This window comes from Dermacentor albipictus, chromosome 7 (assembly GCF_038994185.2).
Source record: "Dermacentor albipictus isolate Rhodes 1998 colony chromosome 7, USDA_Dalb.pri_finalv2, whole genome shotgun sequence".
Lineage (NCBI taxonomy): Eukaryota > Metazoa > Arthropoda > Arachnida > Ixodida > Ixodidae > Dermacentor > Dermacentor albipictus.
The window spans coordinates 38,293,121-38,316,683 of record NC_091827.1 but is presented as its reverse complement, the minus strand read 5'-3'; the positions used below and the strand labels follow the sequence as shown (position 1 = coordinate 38,316,683).

Genomic DNA, 23,563 nt, shown 5'->3' with positions numbered 1-23,563 from the left:
GGAAAAAAATGAAGTAATGGAGCATTGCATGGTGCAGAGTGCGGCACCGAGTGTGCCCCGTTGCTTCTGTTTCATCTTTGTCCACCCAACACGTTTACTGATAATTAATAAAACTGAGCAAGAGAAAGATGTGTAAAAGTCGTCTAGTCACCTGCCACCACTCCTTGTTGTAGCCACAAGGGACACTGTTCTTGAGGTTTGTCTTGAAGAAGACGCTTCCCTCGCTGTCAATCAACCAACCGGTGCTGTTGTAGCCCAGGGAAATGCAGGCGGGGCTCCCCTTCGAAGGCAGGCTATGTAACGGAGACACACGCCCAGTCACACAAAAGAAGGTTGAAAAAAACTTGGAACTGAATTGAGTTTAATTAAATGGTTTATCATGACGATGACAGTGCAACTATTTGACAATACAGTAGACTTCTCCTAATTCGACTCCAGTTATTTCGATTTTTTTCGATTAATCTGGCCCCGTCTGAAGGTACCGGCCAGAGTCTATGCCTTTTTATGTGCTCAAACTTTAGTTATTTCAATCTAAAATTGGCCTTTGCTGGATAATTCGAACATGACCAGTCAGAACGTACATGCCTGACCCCTATGGTGACCTCAATGGTGACCCCTTCAGTGGCAGTGTCTCTCTCGGCGGTGCTTACGGAACAGTGGATGCGTTGAACTCACGTCATCTATTTGATGCCGATTTTCGGTCTGCCTTAGGAAGACAGCTGACAATGTCTGATTATGCTATTTACCTGATTTTACCACGAGCCTCTTCTTTTTTTTCTTTTTCATTAGGATGATACCGGGCCTCGCTCGAGACACTGTTTTGAATAATAAATGTTTCTTTCTCTCTCTCATGGAAATTGGGTCAGAAATTGCCTGTGTGGTGCAATTAAACATAATACCAAATTGCCTTCGTGTAGTTAGTATGGTCAACTGCACAACACGAATGTATTACAGCGTGCTTTAAAAACCGTGCGGCGAAGCCGGCCACCACTGTGGAACACATATTAGACACTTAGATATATTACACTTAGATACCGTGGGGATGCGCGACTCTCACGCGTCCCCTGATATGTTTTCCCGCACGGCGCATATCCTGTAATCCGGCTTCGCCGCGTGGCCTGGCGCCCGAGGCGGTCGGAGTTGTTGAGGCGCAGTACGAGAGAGGGCGCGAGTGTTGCGCTGGTAACGTTGTCGACAGGCGGGGTGACTTGGGCGCCGAAAGACAAGGCGCTTCCTCTTTGGTTCGGGACAGCAAGCAGTACGGACGTGCCGTGCTGTGCGTGCGCCGATCCATGCTTCTGCGAGACCGTCTCGCGTGGCTGCCTTCGAACGCGCCACCATTCACGTGACCATACGCGCGAACGACCAGGCGTTGGGATCCAGCATGGGGCAAACTTACTCGCTCGCTATCCGGTCGCGGTGAGTCGGACTTCTAGATGTGTCGCGCGCCCATCGGCATGTTTTGGGGATAGCAACTCGGCTAGCAGACATTGATCTATGAAAGGTGCAATAAATGCCCTTGTGATTGTTTGCACTACTGTGTTGTCGTTACTTTGTCCCAAGAGTACAGGAGGAGAACCCTACAATACTTAGACACATTAGACACTGCGCATTAGATTTCCACTTTGAACACACAGAGAGTGGGTGTGCATTTGATTTTGGGGCGTCTGAACCAGGAAAATAGTGCTAAGTGAATCAGTGCTGTGTGTTGCCCTTTTTTTCTGTGATCTTGTTTAATTGATGCGCTGGATAATTCAATCAATTTCGTCGGTCCCGTCAGGGTCAAATCAGTGGAAGTTGACCTGTAGATGAGTACATGATTGTCATGCTGACGAGGCAAAAGGTGAGGACATGAGTCACCTGACTATACCTCAAGCACCATCTGCCATTTGTACACAGGTAGAGGAAAAGTAACACAACATTGATTAAAAAAAAAAGCATTAGGCAGGACAGATTTCAGCATACAAACAAAGACATATTAATATAAGTTCCATAGTAACATATATACTACTAGAAGAAGACCATGCACCAAACATATTATTCGACAGTCTTAGAAAAGCGGTTGTCGCCTTATGTACGTTAAACGTAAGCACCTTAGCGGGGCGTTATGGTGTGCGCCCTTTCAAGTCTTTTAGTCTACCATATGGAAACGCAAACGTAAAAAAGGCGTTTTAAAACAGGGTGCTGTCTGGCTCCTAGTGCCAAACATATAAGCCAAGACAATCCATCAGCAACCTTCCTGCTGTTGCTATGTGGAGGCTTCTCGTTAGGCTTACGGGCGCCAGAATCGCCAAACGATCTCAGAAAATGGACATCTCATGTGCTCATAACTAACCTTTCAGGTGAGTTTAGAGAAAACGAAAGCTCATTACAATAGTTACTGGGAATCAACACGAGCGAGAGCGTAGCCATCACTAGATTTCGCGCTAGAGCAGGAGCCATGGGTGCCGCCATGTTTGACAATGCTATTCCTTAGCGTCCATAAACATTACGAACGTTAACCTTGCAAAATAATGTATGTTATCATAGCGCACATAAACAACAGAAACCCAATAACATTCAGAGCATGCACAGTGAGGACGTTATTTCTTTACCTACGTAATGCATTTACGTTTGGTTGGAAATGCTATTCTAAAACTGTCTGTTGTGCCTGAAAACAGCACACTATTGCATTCTAATTTGGTGTGCAGCGATTAGGGCTCAATTACATGCATGCATTTTTCAAGAGATGGTAACAAGTGACAGTTGCGAGCAACAGGTTAGGATTAACAACATGGTAGCAACCAGGCCACCTATTTCAACCTGAATTTCGCTCATTGCTATCCCCTGTGACAGCAAGAAATAAATAGTAAAATCAGTCATCGCTTAGTATCATCTCATGCTGATGACAAAGTTTTTGTCATGTTTTGCTATTATTATTCAGATTAGCTGTTTGTTTTGGCGCTGTTAGGCCCGAAACACCATCGAGAGCTGCGAAATTGTTTCTATTTCCACCTACCAGACAGCACCACATCACTTAATGCTGGCAACGTGGGACACTTTTTTTACTGGCAATAATGAAATATTAAAAATTGATGTAGCGCCCTCTGGCTTAAGTGATGGCCTCATGCCACAATGGTATATTATTTTATGGCCGTGCAATTGTACTTAATCAGGTATCCTTGAAAATTTGTTGCTACTTTTTGAGATGTCGCATCCATGTGGTTGCCGTACACACCGCAACGCAACAGTGTGACAGCGTTCGCCCTTCAAGTCACTTGTTGCTTTGATAGTACCATCGTGTGCCTGGCGGTTGCCTCTCAGAAAGCAGACTGTTGGTTTTGGCATGCTGTGGTCACTTTAAGAAAAATGGCAAGCAGGACTCACGGTATTTCGATCCAGCTCGTGCCTTGGGGCACCTGCGGCGAAATGCCGATGCGAGCGAGGAGCGTGTCCTGTGTCGTGAGCACCCACACAACGTCATCATAGCAGGCGACCTGTTGCACTTTAAACAGGCAGCCGACACCGTAGAAAGTCACGGGCTTGCCTTGAACCATCACGTCAGGACACATAAACACATCGCCCGAACTGGTCACATACCTGCACGGACCGGAAAAAAAGCCTTGTCAAAAAAACAATTCCAGTACTCGCAGCAGTAAGGTTCACTACAGCGCAACACAAGACAAGGACAAAAGAAGGTATAAAATGACGACACGGCACCGACTCTCAACTGATCAGTTGAGAGTCAGCGCCGTGTCATTGCTTTATACCTTCTTTTGTCCTTGTCTTGTGTTGCACTGTAACAAACCTTATTATGAATCCCAACCAACTGGCCCAACTTGCTGTCTTGATACTCACAGCAGAATGGGTTGTTCGACCAGTTAGTGACCAATTGTTTTCACAAGAGACATTTTGGAAAGAGGCAAAAGAGGGATGTAAGAGAAGGAGGAGCAATACACAATGCAACCACTGCTCTTGCAACTCGACTCAAGTTATATTTAGAGTTGTACAATTGCTACCACAACAAAAGCACGGCCTCACCAGGCTGTCGCCTCGGTGACGCTGACGCTGACCACATTCATGGCGACCTCGTCCCAGCCCATGGCAAGGGGCTCGTTGCACAAGGGCGAGCGCGCTGCGTACAGCTTCTCCTTGTAGATGGCCCACAGCACGTTGCCCGACGGGGACAGCGCCACCCGGTTCATGGGGCGCGACCCGCTCCGCCAGGTGAACTCGCGTCCCATGAGCCGAGAGTAGTACACATTGTCTCGGCTGTCGACGCAGCAGAGGTACCCGTTGCACGCGGCTAACGACACCACGGGGCCTGGGCCTTTGACCTGAAGCAGAGTGAATGAGCACAACGGAAATAAAGTTGAATGGTGGAGTTCTAACGCCCCGAAAGTACACAGTGGCGTTTTTGCGTTTTGTCCAGGTCAGAATGCGGCTGTTGCAGCCGAGATCGCATGACACTACAGCCACTGAGCTGCTGTGGTAAGAGTGAGCGAAGAGAGCGAAGATAAAATTTTGGTTTAGCTGGACCCAGAATAGACTTATTTGAAAAAGATGTCAGCAATGTTTCTATGAAAGGCCGCAGTGCACAACCACACTGCAAGGCTTGCTGTTTCAGAATGGCAGCATTGGAAGAGCGTGAGAAAAGACATTTCGTGTGGTGCATTCAAGTTGATTATTCAACCTCGTCGCCATCAAAATAAAACAGGCAACAAAGCGTTATAGCCATCTGGAGGTTCCTCCACCTGCAAACAGGGGCCTTGATTTCCTTGCTACTTGCATCTTTGCCAGTATATTCAAACCTCAGTGAAACGAAGTTACATCCCCCATGGTAATTCAGTCAACATCCGTTAATTCGACCCTGACGGGACCGACGAAATTGATCAAATTATCAGACGGGTCGAATAAAACAAGATGCAGCAAAAAAAAATGCCGAAACAAATCGTTGAATAATTTTACAGTAATTGCCCTGCTCTAACACACCCACAAATCAAACACGCGGTCACTTTCTATGTGTCCAAGTAAAAACTCAGGTAGAAATGACATTAAAGCTTCTAAACAAAGTAGAACTCTAAAGTGCACCGAACTTTTCGCGAGAAAAAATGGGGAACGGTCTAATATGTGTTGCACATTTGAAACCCATTTTCTAAAGTCAGCTTCGCCACAGTAGTTCCATGTTAGGCGGCAAAGCATTCGAATGCCACAAAGGCCATTTTGGTTTCGTGTCCGCTTGCATTGTGCAGGCAATTTTCGGCTCAATTTTCTTAGAAAAAAAAACAGAGGATGCAGGTTAGAATGAAGTAAATACTGTAGAGTATTTCATATCTTTTCCATACTGGAAGGCATAAACCGAGTTGAGAGCAAACAAATATTCACTTTGCTGTAAAGAAAATGGTCTCGAATCTTGCATTCTCGGTTTTGCTACAGCAGTATGATACAGTTAAACCTCCATTTTAGAACGAAGTCAGTAAAATTGGCGATTTGCTTAGTTATATTGAAATTTTATTGTATTGAAATTCGACCTTTTAAGCAAATAAGTACAGTCGCCGAACAATTTTTCTTAAACGGACAGAGGACACAGAATTTTCCGAATTATCGAGCAATACAAAAAAAGAGCAAGTCAGAATAAGAAAACAATTTGATGAATTTGGGAGTTGGCGACCAATGATACGGTTTCATGCCACGTCAATGATATCTTCACATTGGTGGTACAAATTAAGCAAAGCCAGCCACGCTTTCGCGTGCACTCCGCCCTCGTGGCTGATAACGTCGCCCGCACTGGGATGACGCTATCAGGAAAAGCGCTGGCAGCGGGGAGTGAATGCTTCATCTGCCTCTCACTCCAACGGGTCACCGAAACTCCAGATTACACAACCTCCAATACTAAATTAACACGGCAAGCTGGGCGAGTTGGTGATTGAACATGTTCCTATGGGTGGGTAGGGCTACCCGGACGAAAGACGAAAAGCATAGTGTACTTCCTCTTGTCTTTCGGTCAGGTTGCACTGCCCACCCATAGGAACATCTCCAATACTAAACGCGCTGGAAGATGGCTTACATGGTGCCACGCCGTCTCGGCATGCCCTCTCTTTGCACATGTGGCAGATAGCCTCTAAAGCAGGGTGCGCAACTGTGTATACACTCAGCTGCGTGTAGCCGCAGCCGAGGCGCGCGCTACCTTACCCCCACTTCCACCCCAAGCACGTTTCAAGATAGCATTTGCAAAGAGCGAGCTATGAGACTTACCTGGGCCCAGTGGAAGTCGTAGCGAGGAAAGCGTGGCTCAACGATACCGTGAAATACGACATCGGGCACAGATGACTCCGCTGACTCATAGGAATCGCTCGCGTCTTTGTTCTTGCCGTAGATGTCCTCGATGGAAAGTTCTGGCTCCGAATCTGGGCTGTCCTCAGGCTCCGGATTGGCGCAGTCTTCTGCACTGGCGTTGGCGCCGGCTTCAAGGCCAGTTTCAGCAGCACCGCTCGACACTGAAGCTGGGGACGGAGACAGATTGGCGGCATCACTCGGCGCCAGCGTACTGCTGCTTCCTACGGGAATGTCTAGTGGCTGGCTAGCGTCTGCTTCGTCGGGGCGCTGGCGCTGCTGCTTCAGCTGGCCGTAACGACTGAGAATGTGAGAGACGAGCTCGTTCTCAGAGGCACTGTACGGTGGAGGGCACTCAGATTTTTTGTTTTCCTTGTTCAACATGCTCTGGCCTAAGGGTGACGTGCCGCTGGGGCTGGCAAAGACCTCGTCGTACGTGGGGACAGGAGATGGACGTTCATCTGATGTTGTCGGCAAGACCAGTGTAGGCGTACTTTGTGCTGTACTCGTGGATGAACCTGCAAAAGAACGAGTGAGACCGCGAGTGAGTGATCAAGTCGATAAGTGATGAGCTGGCGCTGTGTATACACAGGTCGGCAATGAAGTATGCCATTGCAGAAGACTCAAGACCAATAATAACTATCAAGGGCTCTTTAACTTAAAAGGGCTTGCTGAGGGGCTAGTCGGTGCATACTTGACATAGTAAGCGGAAACGCAAACACACCACTGTTTTGAATGTGTCTTGATGTATCACGAAAACTTCGCCAATACTTTTGCTTTTCCGTATGTTTACTAACACAGCTGCACATACGAGCACAAGGTGTTGTATATATTTGCCCGCAGCTCATTGCTCGGTTGAGGCCTTTCACAGTGTGTGCACATCAGTTGTTGCAGAGCGTCACTCTGCTAACCTATTAAAACCTAGACAAAACAGTACTAAAGCTCGTGAGAAAAGCCCAAGTATTACTTAGGGCTAAATTCCCTTTCAGCACACCGCAAACATTTCATGACAATGCTATAGAAATTATAGAATAAACAGTTGGGAGTAGTGCTTGTCCCCTTTCCATTTATTTTTGTTTAGCATGTTCGTGTAACTTACTACAGTAAAACCCTATTACTAATTCAAATATCACAAGAATAAAAAAAAAATTCTGAATCAATTGAATGTTAAATTATTGATGGTATGAAGAGAAAAATAGAGAAATGCTTACTGCACCCAACATACTCCTATTTACTGAATTACTCAGCAAATCCTGTTTCTATTTTGCAGCGCGGAAGCTGCAATTCTCATCATTTTGTGACTGATTAGTGCTCGCACCGATGAAGGCAGGCCCTGCAGCTTCCTTCGCACGGCGACTTTGGCACACCCATGTCTTCATGTGAGACATGGGCCTCAATACTGTAGTGATGCTTTTTCTGATGCTATGCCTTTTTGCGCTTTGTCAGTAATCAGAGCGGCGCTCTGTCCATTTTATCAATGGGATCAGCCACCCGCGATCTGTTAATATTAACAGTGGCATAGAGGCAAACGGAAGGCATCCCTACAAAACTGTGGCCATGCTTTTCACTACCAGGCGTGCATCCCAATTATTTTTTTTGCCACTGAGCCAGTTCACAACACATTGTCCGTCCACTGCGTTGTAGCCAGCGGGTTTGATGCCACAGGCCATGGTAGAATCACATGTCATCCTCGCCAGGTTCTGCTGTGTTTGTGACGTTGGTTGTGTTCATGAAATTATTGCTTGCCGCAACCACTGCGGTGGAAACCATTGTCGCTTTCGACACAGTCATGGATGGTGACCATGCAGTCGCCATCCCCGACTATGACTTGCTACAACCGCTGTGGACGAAACCGTGGTTGTCATCGATGCGATCGTAGATGGCAGCCAAGCAGTTTAGAAGCAATGTGCGAACTGAGTAAAAACAAAACTACTCTTAGCCACAGCCACTGCAAACAAAACCATCAACACAATTCAATGGCAATCACACAGTTCTGAAGATAAGTGGCCAACGCACAACAAGTCAAAGCGAAAGTAATATTTACCACAACTGTTGCAGATGAAACTGCAGCCACTATTGATGCAGTCATGCATGACGACCAAGCAGTTTAGAAGCAATGCGCACACTGAGTCGAAACAAAACTACTGCTTGGCGCGACCACTGCAGATGAAACCGTGGCAGCTATCAATACGATCATGGGTGCCGACTGCGCAGTTACGAAGGCACGCGTGCGTAGCAGTAAATGAAAGAATTAAAATTAATTATATTATGGGGTTTTACATGCCGATACCAGTTTCTGATTATGAGGCACGCCGTAGTGGAGGACTCCAGAAATTTCAACTACCTGGGGTTCTTTGACGTGCACCTAAATCTAAGTACACGGTTGTTTTCGCATTTCGGGTAAATGAAAGAATAAAGGCACAAATAGGCATAAAGCGTTCGGGCATTCTTGTCACTTCCTTAAGGTTCCCACTGATGACTACGGCAATGCGGACTCCACTGCTTTGTTTCGGTAGGATGCTAGCATCACTTTTGCTGTTTTCTGCACTTCAAAGATTGTCCAAATAAAGAGTATGCGGCCAAATACGTCTGAATTAATGATATAGTTTGTTGCCACTGAATAATGCATATGCCTGGTGGGACCATAGGAAAAGTGCAAATTATCCAATTTCTTTTATTAGCGACATTTGGATTAAACAAGCCTGAACAAGCGAGGTTTGACTGTACTAGGGGTGTGCGAAGGCCAAACAGTCGATTTCAAATCGAATACAGTAGAACCCCGCTGTTACATTCCTCACTGCTGCGTTTTCCCGGCTGCTACGTCATTTTCATCCGGTCCCGGCATAGCTTCCATAGGATACAATGTATAAGGAACCCCGCTGTTACGTAGTAGCTGGGAAAACGTTCCCGCATGGTACGTCGCAACTTAGAACCCCGCACCCGCCTGGGCTAAAGTAGGCAACGCGTTCCAACCAGTGGCGTAGCCAGAAATTTTGTCCGGGGGGGGCTACGCCACTGGCCCATTATATATATATATATATATATATATATATATATATATATATATATATATATATATATATATATATATATATATATATATATATATATATATATATATATATAGCTGCACGTTGCAGCTCAGCCTCCTCCTTAAGAGGATGCGTTAGCTCGGGTGCTCCTATTTAAGTACATGTAGAAGGGAATTCGTTTTTCCCTGCAACCACTTCACCAAATTTGAGGGGATTTGTTGCATTCAAATGAAACAGTTTAATTCTAGTGACTACTGGCTTCGAATTTTTCATTTAGGTCGTCAATTGTTTATTAAAAATTGGCCAAAATTGAAAATTTTCAGAAAACGAAACTATCAAGTTTAAAACTCCGTGACTCAACAATGAAAAATAACATCACAATTCCGTGAATTGCACTTAATAGTACATCTACAGCGGACAAAATAGATATGCTACACATGAATCTCAAAAAAATTTAGTATTGTGGAAATACTAAATTAAATACTAAAATACTAAATACCAATTCACGTAAGATGCAAATTGACACAGCAAACGTGTCCGCTTTGATTGCTATAATAAATGCCATTTACAGAACCACAATATCTGTTCTTCATGCATAGCTATTAGTTTGTAAACGTCGTGCTTCTATTTTTTCAAGCTTTCGAATTTTTCAAAATATTTTAAACAAAATTCAGGCCCTAAATCGAAGTTCTGTTTCCAACAGACACTAGGATTTAACTTTCTCTCTCCAATGCAACCAATTTCAATAAAAGCGATTAGCAGGATTATCTCAGAAAAGCGTTTCTGCGTTTTACAAGTATTTGAATAGGCCGCGTCGGATTGGGCCCGAGCTAAAGCTTCCTCTTAAACAATTTATCGAGGGATCAAATACATGAATAATAACTGCATTGTCATTGGCAAAGATGCTGCAAACGAATTCTTGAAAGCTACGCACTGTAAATACAAGTAAAATATGTATTTTTTCATAAAATATTGTACTCGTATGTGCGAAAAATTGTTCCCAACATAACTGACGTCAATGCTTCCATGTTTTTGTCTATTTATTAAGTTAAGAAAATATCCCACGAACTTTAGAACTATATCAGTTCGAAACCAGGAAAGCAGTGCATGCCGCTGATATGACAAATTAAAGGGCAATGAACTGAACAAGTTGAGGACAAATATGTTAATGAAACTTTGTCATTCAAGAACCGTGCTTACATTCTTGTATATATGCAATGGCCAGCGAAAAATCTCAATGACGCTGTCGTTTGTTCCAATGTATTACGCAGGAGTAGCTGTCCCTTGTCGTGTATCGTGAGTAATTGCACCGAAGTTATAGTCGCGACAGAGCGCGCGTATAAAAAGCAGGAGTTCTGCAAGATATATGGGGGCAAGTCAAATGAATGAGCCAACAACGGGGTACTTTGTTTAAAAGTAGTCTTCATGAGAATTTAGACATTTGTCCTATTGACTAATGAGTGGCGTGATTCCCGTCTTATAAAACTCCTTGGGTTGCTGCTTCAAAAAGTCTGTAAAAACCCGGTGTTGGAATGTCCTTGCAACGTCCTTTGAACCATTTGCTCCAACGCTTCACAGTGGTCAGTGAAATGAAGTGTTCAACGTACACGGCAGTCATATGGTGATTAATTTCTGTTTTGGCAACACCTTCAGCTGTCAAAAACTTCGCGACACCGAGCTGTTCAACTTTTGAAGTGTCCATTATGTGACGCAACCATATTCAACCCATGGTATGAGAGCATTAAAGAACATTTATCTTCACACCTGCGTGTCACTTTTCTAGATGAGACATGCCGTTCTCCTACGCGCATGCCTCGCAGATAATGAATTGAACCATTACTGCGCGGTTAGGGTAGGCTCACTTTCATTTGACTCGCCCTCGTACATTAGAAATCCAAAGATACAATGGGATATACAAATGCGAAAATACGGCTTGATAAAGGACAAGAAAGTGTCACTGGAAACAAAGTTCACTGCATGTATACACAAAACCTCGCAACAAGATATTTAAGTATACGTATAAGTTTCCAATGAGTCTATGTATGTAAGAAGAAGTAACTGTATATAATGCGTCAAACAAGGCAAATAAACATGTTGCACAATCATAGATTCACAGAATCCTAAATTCCGCCCCCATTCCATCCACTCCCCCCGATGTATGGCGCGCGACAGAAGGTGGCGCGCTTGCTCCCCGCTTTTCTCCTTTGCGCACACAAGACTGAGCCACCATCGTCGGCCCACCCATTCCACCTCCCTCCCTACGCTTTCACTCGCACATACAGCATGCAGCGCGTGGTCACGATGTTATCACCCTTGGACTTTATACGAAACATGAGGGCGACGGCGACGGCAGGAATGCGCCTGGAGTGTCCATATAATTGCTTTCGCAATAATATAATAAACGTATCCGGCAAGTGAAGCGTCCCGTCGCCCATTACTTTCCGCAAAAGAAGTATCAAAATCGAACTTTCACCATGCGACAATTCGCTGCGCCGCAACAATGTATTTTTTTTCTGTGAGGCGGAGGCACCAAAATAAAAAAAAAAACGCATAGGAAAGTATGTTGGCCAGAATCGAATGCCTACTTCGGGCACCTAATGGGGCTACGGAAGGAATACCGAAGAAAAAGTCAGACGCTTGGTCCCCTGAGAACCATACGCATACTGCTCAGTATCCTACAGCGGCGAAACAAGACTTTCCGGAAAGGTTCCGCTCAAGGAATGCGGTGCAATCCTTCGAGTCCCCACAGTGATGGCGGCGAGTGACCATTGTTTTTTTTTCTCGTCTGCTAGCCAGATAGCGTCCAAAACTCTGTCAGGTGAAAATCCACTCGGCCAGAGCAAACCGACCGCGCACCGAAGTGCACCGCACGGTGGTCGGGGCCATACGAAAAAAAAAAACGTGCGCGCTCTGGCTGGCTCTGGCAGCCCGCGGGTAGGGTAACGAGAACAAAAAAAAATGAAGAGGCTCAGTGTGTCCTCGCGAATAAAAGCCAAAGTAGAAAAAATAAATAAGAACGTAGTTGCTTTGGCTGGCTTTAGTGTCTTGACATGGATGTTCTGGCGTAGGTTAAAAAAAATGTTGATATTTTTTTATGGGACATGACGGCACAAATGAACCGTCCTAACGCTTTGTCTCATTGGACCTCGCTGCCTGCTTTGTCAACTCGTCTGCTAGTGTGTTGATTTGGCTTGTCTCGTTGTATGTTCCGATGTAAGACTTTAGAAAAGTCAATAGACCTTTGGCGTCAAATGTTTATAACAACATCAAACCCACACAGTTCCGCAATTGAAAATCTAAAGCACAACTTTGGAAATGTCAATGCACCTTTCACATCAAGAGCTTATGAGATTTACACCCATAAAGTTTCGCAATTGATAGCCATGCGCTCCATAGATTCCGTGGCCTCAGTGAGATGCCGCGGTGAGCCCGCTCACCATCAAAGCGCCCTTGAAACTTTGTGCTCGGATGGGACTGCTTGGCGTTATGTGATTCCCGGTGTATGGGCGTTGCCACAAAATCCAGCCCAAGTTTGCAATCTTCGCGGTTAAATGTCTTTTCGAGCGTCAAAAAGACATTCTAGACAAAATCCAGAGTGATTTCCGGCGCCGGGGGTCGCTTTGGTCGGCGGTGCATGGACAGCACGAAAAAATTTCGGGGGGGGCTGAAGCCCCATAAGCCCCCCCCCTGGCTACGCCCCTGGTTCCAGCCGCCATTTTGGCTTTTGACGGGTTTTGGGTGGGTTTGGTCGGGCGTGGCTACGGAACTGGCTGCAAGAAGCCGCATGCCAGTTCGAGAGGTCGCCATTCGTGAAAAATGCTCTCACTATCATCACTGTGATTACGGTCACCGCATCGCTGTTGCACGTGTTGACTCACGGAGGAAGGAAACTCAGGAGAGGCGCTGACGTCATCCTTTGTGAAGCTAAAGTGAAACCGGAAGTTGGCGTTGCTGGTGGCGTTGCTGCGCTTATTGGGCCAGCTTTCCTTTCTTGTTTACATTTCTCTCCCGCTGCGCTACGCGCAACCGGGCTGCTCGGACGCGCGTGCTCCGCAGCAATACTAAACAATCGTTAGCACGTCAGCATGATTGTGCCAAAGAGGGCAAAATTTCCTGCGGATATTCCTTCGTCCATTGCCATTGCCATGATGCGGTGACGACGAGGAGCACAAGCCGCATGATGCCGGGGAGTTGCCAAATCGTAGCTTTGGAGAAGCCGTCGCGGCTCTGGACCTCCTCCGCAGGTACGTCGCACCTCACGCCAACGCTGACAGCAATGCGCCCTTCTAGGCTATTGAGAAACATGTGGCGATTTCTAGCGAGCGAAAGTACAGCAAGCCGCCATTATAGACTTTTTAAGTCCTAAGCGCGCTCTGTTGAAATAAATTGTCTATAGTTGAAGCTGCATTTTTTCATTCATTTTCGGAGCTTTCCTCACTGTTGCGTTTTCCCGGCTGTTACGTTTTTTTTCCTCGGTCCGGTGAAAAACGTATGAACGGGGTTTCACTGTATACAGGGGTAATTGGAGATCGCAGGGAGAGGCCTTTGTCCTGATGATGATGATCCAATAGAATATAGAATATCAAAATTTAACCCAGAATTTAGTGCTTACAAGTAGTGTAGTGCTTACAAATTTTGTGCAAGAAAACACGGTGCTGTGCAGGCTTGAGAGCCTACTCACATAACAAGAATGTTGCAAGCTATTCATAACTTGGGCACCTCGGAATCGGGATGTACAATATGACAATATGATGTACTTTTATTAAAGGAGTCCTGAAACACTTTTTCCAATCATAGAATGGCCTCACTATTAATGGATGTCGTCTCACGAATTTCATGCCAACTCTAAGTGAAGTTATCACGCCAATACCCGGCTTTCTCTTTTCATCTGTGCTAGATCACTGGAAGCTTCGCAGGGGAGAAGCCAAGAGGGCAAAGTGCAGGCCAAAAGTTCAGTGTTGCCGCGGCAAAAGGGCTCATCGCGGCACGCCGTGGCAGCCAGGGTTTTTGTGTCATCACACTAACGAACAATAGTTAATCAATTTTAATTATCTCCAGGAATACCTGACCTAAAGGAAACATAACAGAATTTTTGATCAGCATGAAGAACTCGACAAGATTATGAAGTTTCATGAAGATGATTAGAACAGTCTTTTTGTTACTCCAGCTAAGTGTGTGCATTTTCTAAAACCTGTGCAACATAGCAATCCTATCAGGACTGGTGTGTTTACTAGGAGCAAGGCTTTTCCATACACAAATTATAGTAAAGCCTGGTTATATCAAGATACAGTCAAGTATACAGTACTATTCTACCCTACAACTCCCTTTTCACATACCGTGTTTGGTCTTGCGCTTCCTGGCAGTAAAAACTATGTCATCTTCGCCCTCCGATTCGTTGGGAAACTGCATCGACTCGAAGCTTCTCGACCGATGTGCGTATGACAGGGCTTCGCCAGGTGGCGTGGCTCCCTTTTCGACAGATGCCTGTTCACTGTCCAGCGCCGCTTCGGTCATGCGACTGTTGCCGCTCGCGGTGCTCCCTCGACGAGCCGTGCCGCCGGGAGAGCTGCCGCCACTGTCGCTTCCGTGCGGCCTGGGTGCCTTCTGACGGAACCAGTCCAGCACCGCGCTTCCATTTTTGTTGAAGATCTGCAGCACCTGAGGGTCGGGCAGCCTGGTATCCCGGAGGAGCGCCGTGATTTCGGCCAGCGGCGTGACGATGGTGTTCTTTATGGCTGTCATGTCGGGAAGCAGTGTATCATTGTCTGGAATGAAGAAGCATGCCTGTTGTAAGGAGTCTGCAGGGCAAAATGAACCCCTTCTGGTGCTGCATGCACATGCGAGCTGGTGCGTCAAAAAGCAATAGCGCTGATGAAAAAAACCATATCTAAAATTTTTCACATACGTCAATGAAACACTTCTGAATGAACCTGTGCTGCAAGTTTGAATAATATGTGTAAAGGGCTCTAGTAAATGCTCGTGGTGTCACTATGTTGTCACGTGGTGGGTTCCCCTCTTTCATTGTTTTTTCACAATGTCTTACATCAGGCACATGTTTCAAGTGGCTGGATAGGGGCTTTTCAAGTACAGTAAAACCTCGTTCAAATGTTATGAATAAAAAAAAAACTGCAAGAAAAAACGTACTAACTGGGAATATGTACAATCCGAAGTAACAAAAAAATTTGACAGGCTCAACTGTTGTTGACATCTAAGTATTGCGAAGTGTCGTATTGATTGTTGCGGCACGAAACGACGACAATGCGCCTCGAGCTGGTGGTGCTCCGGCGGCCAGAGGCGCGTTTTGTTGTTTTACTATTGCATTGTGTTTAAGAGGGCAACGGGAAACCGAAACAAAATCGAGCTGGTGGATGACGCTGGATATCGCTGAAGTGAAACATGATGCCCATATCGCTCCGCCTGCAGCAGGGAACGAACGGCAGCGCATTTGGATTATCGCCTACTAAAAGCGTGCAGTACGCTACCAATGGTGCTACGAACCACACGCTGTAAAACAGATAGGTGAATATGCTTAACGCAATAGGTTCGGTGGCGACAGCTGTGAATGCCACGTGCAACGACCCCGGAGAAGATTTGCTGGTATACTGAAATGACAAAGAGAGTGTCTGTCTGCGCTTTCATAAGAGACGGGCGGGCGAGCATTGTGGTAAAACTGCAACGGCGGGCAGCTACATGCTGTTGTTGACCGTGCGCACCTGGCGCATTTTCGTGTTTACATGGGATCTAGCGTCCCGAAAATGCATCATACGATCGTAGTTTCGGGAGGTACTAAATGTTGGTGCCGAAAGAGCTCGTTTTCCGGCAACGCATGAACCGGTAAAAAATGATCCCAGCACTATTGGGTCATTTTTATGTTCTCGATTGCAAACGTTGCCGCTGGGCAAATGCACGTATAATGGGAACATATCAACGAGGTTATACTCTATATGCTAGACGTGAACTACTTGATGTTCTCATATCTGATGTTCCTGCAGAGTGCTGTCGCATGGAGTCCAGATTTTGTAAACTTGACAAAACATGCGGAAAAACTGAAAATTCTTGTTCTGTTATGTAGCTGTACACGTTTAATGATTCTGAAGAAGCAAGGAATCGGATGAAAACTAATAGCCCACTTTCAGCATGGACATAGTAGTAGAAGCATTTTTGATCATGAGCGCGATCGAGACTGAATTCCTCAAATGAGATTGCCTTTCTTCTGCAGATTGGAAAAAAGAGCCAATTGCACTCAAGATATCAGACCTTGATCGGGCTTGACCGTGACTGAAAGTACCCCGTGCGACTGGGGTATAAATTTTTAGATAGACGGAATTGTTTGGTGCCTGAAGGGGTTAAGGTTCCAAGTTAGAAAGAAAACATGAAATTAGTGTTTGCAGTGGCGAGGTATAGTGGTGCCATCTAGTATGCACTCAGCAAATGACAGCTCTTGTCTGCAAGATTTCGCTGCACAATTTTATGCCATTCCTCGCTTTATTCTTCTGCTTGATTAGACATATGACACACAAGAGGCCTCAGACAAGATGACAAGAACCAGTCAAAACACTAAGTATGACTTGCTGTTGCAAGTAATATGCGTAATGGGACAAGACAGGACAAGGAAGTCAGATGTGCAACTTCATTCTACTTGTCTTGTGTTCTGTTTTTTACCAATTTACGATCACCTTCAATCCCTTATCAACCGTCACTGACAAGTTTTTTTTTAACCTGCTAAAAAGGTAAAAGCGCACATCTGCACCACACACATGTAGTTTTTATTACTATGTAGTAGGCCTGCACAAACTCCGCTGAGATGAATTCTGTAACCACCTGAAAAGTTTTGAAGACCTCTACTTGGGTGCCCATTGCTTTTGTACAACTGAGAACAGTTGAATTGGTGACTCCATCCTGTTATTCTTAATAGAGTGAGCAGCATACATTTCTGTCTCTTATTTCAGAACTGCACTTCCTAACACTACGTTGCCACTGCTAGTCTTGATCCACAGACGTTCTCTCAACATGAGAACATTTAACACGGCACATTCTGAAATTGTATTTGGGCGAAACCCTGAACTGCTGCTTGTGCTACTTTTGTGCACTAGTCATTTCTTTTTTTACTTGGGCATTTGTGTTTTAATATACATCTTGTTCAATGAACAACACTTTGTGGTGCCTTTTCATTCCCCACAATGAAACAGCTCGAAAAGGGCTCACCCTGTATTGTACAATAACAGCTACAACATTGGCACTACTACTACTACTCCTGCTGCTTGCTGCTACTACTACTACTACTACTACTACTACTACTACTACTACTACTACTACTACTACTACTACTACTACTACTACTAATGACAATAATAAAAGAAAAAAAAGCATTTCTGTACAGAAGGTAGGAACTACCTTCCGGTTGGTCCCATATGTCCTCCGGGTGGGCAGCGAGCCTGACAATGTGACGTTTTGCCTGCAGCACGAAGATCTCTTCTTCACAGATCGCGATGTCGGTGATATTTACAAAACCGGGGCACACAACCACCAGGGACCTCACAGCAGGGTCCACCACAAAAAACGTCTCTGAGCTCCACGTCAGCAGGAGGCGCTTCCGGTACGGCTTCAGCAGCCCAAATTGAGAGTCGGGAAGCTTCTCCAGGTAGGACTCCTAGGTGGTAGAAGACAAGGTAATGCGTAATATGGAAACAACATATTGGTGCTAAGTTTTAATGACAAAAAATACGCAATTTTCAAAGTTTCTTACATGACTAAGCATGTAATATCATTATCACAGTTCTTGATGGTGCATGCCTCACTTTCTTGGTTACATCGAATCTAGAGGACAGAAAACAAACGATTGGTGATGTACCAAACTTTGGTGCCGAAAGACCGCATTTTCTGGGAATGCATTAGCCAGCAAAATAGAAGCGTGACTCTAGTGAATCATTTTTTGTGTTCTCGATCGCAAATGTTAGTATTGGAAAATCATACACAACGGGATATTATCAAGGAGGTTCTACTGCATATGCATCTTATTAATGATAATTTATCTTTAGATGCAACACACAAGCAGCAGCAAACATGGAACAGCAATAACTAACAAGTAGCACCCCTGTCTTTAGGTCGCTGACCTTTTCAGCGAGTTTCCAAATTCGCATGCTTCAGGAACTTGTCTGAATAAATTTGCTCGAAGCTGCAGGTGCCCCTATGGTGTAACCAAAAGACTTCCAGGGTATGTTCGGAGATCAGTGAGCAAAACTTTTTTGTGGACAGAATTCATTTTTTAATGCGTAGCATTATAAGGTAAGTCGCTCAAAAAGGTCCATGTGAAGCCTGAAAACCACTTTCCCAATAACAAGCGAGAGTGCGCAGTTTAAGCACATTGTGTGCGCGGTTCATAGCTGCCATCCGAAGAACATGAATAAAGACTCATTGCTCACAATAACAACAGGCATGCCGGTACAAAACATTCTACCAACCCATCCACTTTTCCCATTCCCCATACACTATATGTAGAAAGGAGGTATGTGAAAGGAGGTGCGTGAAAGGAGGTAGAAAGGAGGTGTAGGCCAGAAATGCCTAGGCCTGTACTAAAAGGAGGATAGCAAGCAGTACGGGATGCCCTGGTAAGCGTCCAATTAGTGAGGATGGTTGGTGACTGAAGGGGATTCAAAACAAGAGGGTGTGCCACTCGTGCATTAATTATGCATGCACACACAGCCGCCCCTTTCTGCTGCCTATGACAGCGTTAAGGTGTTGGTGATGGCACGCCGGGCATCACGCAAGAAAATTACTGGAACTTCCCTGCGCTGGAATTGTCGAAGACATGCATAGAATTATATGGCAGTTAGCGTTATGTGGAATGCATGTGTTCGACAATGTAAATATGTGCATCTCTCTGCTCGTAGTCCTCATACAAATATAGATAAATAATGCATACTACATCAGCATAACATCCACACCCATTATTATTATGAACACATGCTACACCACGACGACCACCATATAACGCTATGCATATCTTGGACAGTTCTCATTCATGGGGGGTTCCGCTTAATCTTCTTTTTAAATGTGCCGAAACATTAGTAAGCATTAGGAACCCGAGTCTTACTTTTGGTAGGCTCAGCATCTGTGGCCGGAAGTATTCCTGCTTCAGGGAGTCTCGAAGCAACAGCGTCTCTAGGACAATGCCATCTGGTGTGCCTTTCCATAGCCGCATTCCAGGACGGCACGCCCAGACAGTCACCTGCCGTTCACCGTAAGACTGTGGCGGTGCAAAGCATGCTCCGAAGTTGCTATTGCTGCAAAAAATAAATAAATAATAATATTAAACGAAAGACCAGCAAAATAGTTTTCAGCAATTCCTCTACATATTTCTTTTTTAAAAATTTATGAACACTTTGGAGTGATAGCGACAGATACATATGTTCCCTCTCTCTTTTGCATGCTTCCTTGCTCCGCTATTTTGAGTGCATTGTGCAACCACGGTAGTAGCCAAAACAGCAATGAGAGCTGTTCAGGACTAGCTGCAAAGCCCCGGACTCGACTCCAAGAGTTTAAATAATTCACTGTGTCATGTGGTTATAGTTTGTCTGCATCTATTCTTTCTGCCACAATCAACATCATCCTTTTTTGTCCCTTTTCCTCCTTTCCCAGCGCAGAGTAGCCAGACAAGAGTGGACTAGCTCAGGCCGACCCCCCAGTACCACATTTACTCAATTCTCCCATGCCCTTCGATTGCAAAAGTACAGCCAATTTCCCCAGCCAGAAATGCAAAACGCAATGTCCTTAAATGTAACATGCACCCAAGTTTTCATACCAATTCCATTCAATCGTAGGGCTTAACGCCCTAAAACTGCCCGGTGGACTATGGAGAATAATGTAATGGAGGACCCTGGATTAATGTTGACCACTATGGGTTCTTTAATGTGTGCTCAAGGCATGGTACACAAGTTGTTTTGCAGTTCGCTCCAAATGAAATCCAGCTGTCACTGCGTGGAACTGAACCCACGAACTTGTGCTCGTCAGTGCAGCTTTCTACACCTGTAGAAGTTTCAAATGCAATGCTCTTGATGGTCAACTCGCCAGTTCTTCATGACAATAGAAAGACAGAGAGTTTGTGACAATTTCTCTCACTTGGAAAAAGAAAACTTAGCGGGTTCGAACTACAGCAGAGTGGGCATCGCTAATCATCACTTTGGCAGGCATCCTGATCACTACTGGTCAATAGTGACCGGCTAGGGCATGTCATTTTCGGTGACGCCAGTGGCATTTTAAGGTACTGCATTTTAAACACCTTGTATATCATGGTAGCTTAATATAGTGTCCAGAATGTACTACAGCCTAATAAACTAATGCAGCGGGCACAAACTACTGAAGCTTCTACGGCTGCAGAGACATGCAAATTGTAATGCATTACAGTAGCCTTTAATGTGCAGGACAATAGCTCGTCACTATTGTAATCTTTGTTTCATCCTTGAATCTAATGTGGGTGCAATTTCTTTTGCAAATTTTTTCTGGGATGCAAAGTTCACATCAGAGTCGAGCAAGTATGGTACAACCTCTCTCTCTTATTTGGCCACTGCTCCAAATAAGCACAGTCTCAGGCTGGAAGCAATGTTTCAACAAGGCACTTGTCTTTGTCAGTTTCCAACATCTTTGTCCATGTCTTTGTCAGTTGCCGACATTTTGGACAAGTCCCTCGTCGGAAATGTTGACTCCAACCTAAGGCATTCCCCGTTCAGCCGTTGCTGACCCACTTCGACTCTCTGATCCTCCCGTAAACATCTGTCTTCTTCTAATTTTACCAGGAAATGTGACTTGTCTTAATTTTCCAAGCGTGGTTAGAAAAAAATGGTGAGTCATTAACTAGCAGGAGCATCAAGATTCCTTACGACTTTCTCTCGTGGTTACCGAGCTGGACCACTCTGGTGCTCTCCTTCGTGCAGTGGAAGATGACTGTTCTTTTCGTTGTTGAGATTAGGAGACTCTGAGGCACGTAGTCGAGCTGGATCACAGGGTGCTCTTCCTTGTGCACTTCTTTGCTCTTACACAAGTGCTGGTGAGGAGAAATAAAGAAATAAAATAACAGGCCTTCGCTGTAAGACACTGCAATGGCTAGGCCAGGATGCACAAGACTTAAAAGGGCAAATAATTTCTCGTGTACCAATTGTTGCACCAGCAGGAGAAAGAGGTACACGACTTGCTCCCATCCGATTTCGCACAGAGGTAGTATGTACCATTTTAGCACGAAGTTTAGTTTAATACCACATTTGTGGGCATTACTCACCAGTTTCATTAAAGGGATCCAGAACCACCCTTTTGGCTAGGTGAAAAAGACAGGCTACGGATAGCATACGCTGCTGTGAACATCTCAGCCAAATTCTGCTATCATGCGTGGTGTGTGGCCCTTGCAAGCCAAGCGCGAAGTCACCTTTTTTTTCTCAAACGCTTTCTTTTCAAGAAAAGCTTACTCTTCACTCTATTCAGGCTGCTTTCTTTTGTAACATATCAGTTTCACATACGTGGCTGCTATAGGCCAATAGTTCACATCAATCAAGAAGGGTGTTTGGATCGCTGCGCTACTTCCTACTGTTACTGTGTACATTAAACAGGCTCAAGTAAGCGAAAATCTGCTTTCTAATTTCGATAAGAATTACGTTATTCTGGAAGAAGCTGACTATCATTTGCTCATGCTTGGCCGAGGCCGCCCGCGTAAGATCTTTGGCCACCCTGCTTATCGGTGCCAAGATTTATTTATTTTTTATTTATTCGGTGTACCTACATCACCTGTGTGGCATTTTAGGGGGGTTAAAATACAGGGGCTCACCATGGAAAAATGTTTAATATCAAAAGAATACATCAGTAAATGCAACATCGATCAAGCAATGAAATTCTTAACAGCGCAAGACAAACTAACAAAGACTACAATAACTTCTAGAGCAACGAAAATGGAAAACCAGTGCCCACAGTAGCATATGTTCAGAAATGAATAAAATAACATTAAAAGAACATAGCTCTCAGTAGCATTTTCAATACTAGATGCTGCCATCACTTCATTAGGGAGCTCATTCCAATCATTAATTTAGGTTTTAGGAAAAAATGAATATTTAAATACATTGGTACAAAGATTGCTGGGTCTCGCTAATTTTGACTACTATAGCTTTTAACACTCAAATAGCCTCGAACCATGCGAAACTTAAGGTCAGACCCCACGCACACTTGCCAGTGCATGCTCACTCCTGGCAGGACACCTTGGCAGACCTCGCTTTGTATTGAGCTGTTGACAGTGCTTCAAAATGCGCAAGTTGGATGTGGCTACTACCCATCGGTCAAGCTGTGGTGCAGGACAAAGCCGGCCCACACCATGTAGCATGCCCAGACTGGAGCATATGAGCGTGTGTGCGCACTCAAGCCCTGTCGTGCACAAAGCACACACTGTGCATCCGCTCTACAGCTACATGTAGCTGCGGTCTGCTATGTAGTGTAAATAGTGCAGCCACCACAAGGTGCTGTGACGAGTCCCCTGGCTCAGTGCACAGCGTCTAGCTGAGGACAACAGCGTTTGCTGGGTCATAGGCACCAAAATTGGAAGTAGTGGCGGCTATGTGAACATCCAAAATCAAACGAACTGCTCGCCACGGTGACGTTCAGTAGGCGGAGCGTTGTGGGCGAGCTCCGCTCCGGCGTGGCCTTCATAGTGCAAGGCATTGAAGAAAGAATGGAAGCACCACGAAGGGGATCATAAGCGACCTTTGATTGCCAATAACTTTACTTCTGCTGAATGCATTGAAGTCCTCTTTGGGGCAAAGTATTTCTGAAATACTAGTCTAACTACAAATGTATTTCTTGACTTCAACAAAAAGTGGTTCAGGGCCTCTTCTGATGGGCCTTGCCTGCGGCAATGCTATATACAAATTATCAGTTCTGCCACAAGGGAATAATTACGCCACCTGTCACGGCTATGGTCAGCATCATGTTCTCAATGTGGTTTAAAATAATGAATAAACAAATTAGGGTGCTCCAGCACTTGCCAGTATTTTCTCAATGGTTTCTAGGTCCAAAACCTTCATCTAATGCAAAAAATTTAAGAAAAGTTGAAAGTGTCAAGTCATTACTGTTTTAGAGAAAGCACAAATAAAATAAATTATCAGTAAAATAATCATAAATACATGCCAAAGACAGCACCTGATTATGAGGCACACAGTAGCGGGTGACTTCATGATAATTTTGACCAC

The 23,563-nt window shown here is 45.0% G+C and overlaps 1 protein-coding gene across 2 annotated transcripts in view; it reads right to left on the bottom strand.

Annotated features, from left to right (window-relative positions):
- The window catches only part of LOC135905672 (tectonin beta-propeller repeat-containing protein 2), a 47,643-nt gene that overhangs the window by 16,724 nt on the left and 7,356 nt on the right, over positions 1-23,563 (bottom strand). For both annotated transcript variants that reach the window (XM_065436631.2, XM_065436632.2), the window contains exons 5-12: positions 21,221-21,384; positions 19,438-19,627; positions 17,739-17,994; positions 14,681-15,109; positions 6,235-6,830; positions 4,021-4,316; positions 3,367-3,579; positions 152-293 (exon numbers count right to left, since the gene is read on the bottom strand). In XM_065436631.2, coding sequence (XP_065292703.1) covers positions 152-293; positions 3,367-3,579; positions 4,021-4,316; positions 6,235-6,830; positions 14,681-15,109; positions 17,739-17,994; positions 19,438-19,627; positions 21,221-21,384 — 2,286 coding nt within the window. The remainder of the gene's footprint in view (positions 1-151; positions 294-3,366; positions 3,580-4,020; positions 4,317-6,234; positions 6,831-14,680; positions 15,110-17,738; positions 17,995-19,437; positions 19,628-21,220; positions 21,385-23,563) is intronic.